Genomic DNA, 1,395 nt, shown 5'->3' with positions numbered 1-1,395 from the left:
ACCCGTCTCGTGGTTGTTGTCTATTAATTGTAAAGGTACAAGAGATGTATAAAAAATGCTTTCATCAGATTTTCCAGTCTCAGTAAGTTTTTGTTTATAAACACTTTGACCGCTGCTTCCATCACATCCCCATTTACAGTAAAGTACTAATTTTTGCAGAAAATTTTTGGATTTACTTACATTTGTGAGGAAGAATATCACATTCCACATTGTATTGTATGTGTAGAAAAAAAACTGTGAAAATTTCCGATAAGGCACAGTTGGCGTCATATAAGGTTGCTGAAATGATTGCTGTTCACTTAAAACCACTCTTTAATTATACCTGCATGTTGTGAAATGGTTAAAAATATGTTTGGCAATGAAGCAACAAAGTAAATAATAAAAATTCCTCATTCAAATGATACAATAAATTAAAATTATTTACAATTAGATACAATGAATTAAAAATGTCGGATGATATTGAGAAAACAGTTGCCGATAAGCTTTCCAAACGGCATTTTGCTCTGCAAATTGACGAGTCCACTGACATAAGTGGAAAAGCTCATATACTAGGTTTCGTTCGTTTCCTTCATGAAAACGAAATAGTGAATCAATTTCTATGCTGTCTTGAGCTTACCGAACGTTCGACAGGACAAGTTGTCTTTGATTCTGTTTCTTTCTATTTTGAACAATTCAAAATATCATGGGAGATGTGTGTGGAAATTTGTATGGACGGTGCTCCATCAATGGTAGGCTCATTAAAAGGGTTTGTGACTCGCGCCAAGAAAAGAAACGCCAATATTATATCTACTCACTGTTTTTTGCATAGAGAACCTCTGGTGTCCGAAACATTACCAGTAGCATTAAAACCTGTGCTAGACAAAGTTGTAAATATGGTAAACTTCATAAAATCGAGATCTTTGAAAATATGCGTCTTTAAAAATAATTGCATCTCTATGGAAGCCAAGTATGAATCTTTGCTTTTGCATACTGAAGTGAGATGGTTATCCAGAGGAAAAGTGTTACGTCGTTTCTTAGAACTGAAGGATGAATCGATGATCTTTTTCCAAAAGGAAAATATGGATGATTTTGTTTATAAATACTTTGATAAAACTTTTGCGATTCAAAAACATGCGGTATACCATCGGTTAATGGTTGGCACGGAATGCCAACAGTAAGCCAACTATTATTTATTAAAATTATTTTTTTCAGTATACTTGTCTGTATATATGTATATTTTTTCTTAAAAACACTAAGGAATAAAAAAATAAAAGCATTCTGATGAATATCATTGAAAATGTATGTATATATATATATATATATATATATATATATATATATATATATATATATATATATATATATACATATAATTGTAAATTCTAAAATAATTACGGTTTTTATTTGAATCTCCAC

General features: G+C 30.9%; 1 protein-coding gene across 1 annotated transcript; it reads left to right on the top strand.

Moving 5' to 3' along the window:
* The first annotated feature begins 446 nt into the window (after positions 1–446).
* On the top strand, positions 447–1,157 carry LOC136091150 (zinc finger BED domain-containing protein 5-like). Its single transcript, XM_065818133.1, has one exon. The coding sequence runs from the start codon at positions 447–449 to the stop codon at positions 1,155–1,157; it is 711 nt and encodes a 236-aa protein (XP_065674205.1).
* Positions 1,158–1,395: the final 238 nt, after the last annotated feature.

This window comes from Hydra vulgaris, chromosome 14, assembly GCF_038396675.1.
Source record: "Hydra vulgaris chromosome 14, alternate assembly HydraT2T_AEP".
Classification (NCBI taxonomy): Eukaryota; Metazoa; Cnidaria; class Hydrozoa; order Anthoathecata; family Hydridae; genus Hydra; species Hydra vulgaris.
The sequence above is the reverse complement of the archived record's forward strand: the minus strand, read 5'-3'. Positions and strand labels throughout refer to the sequence as shown.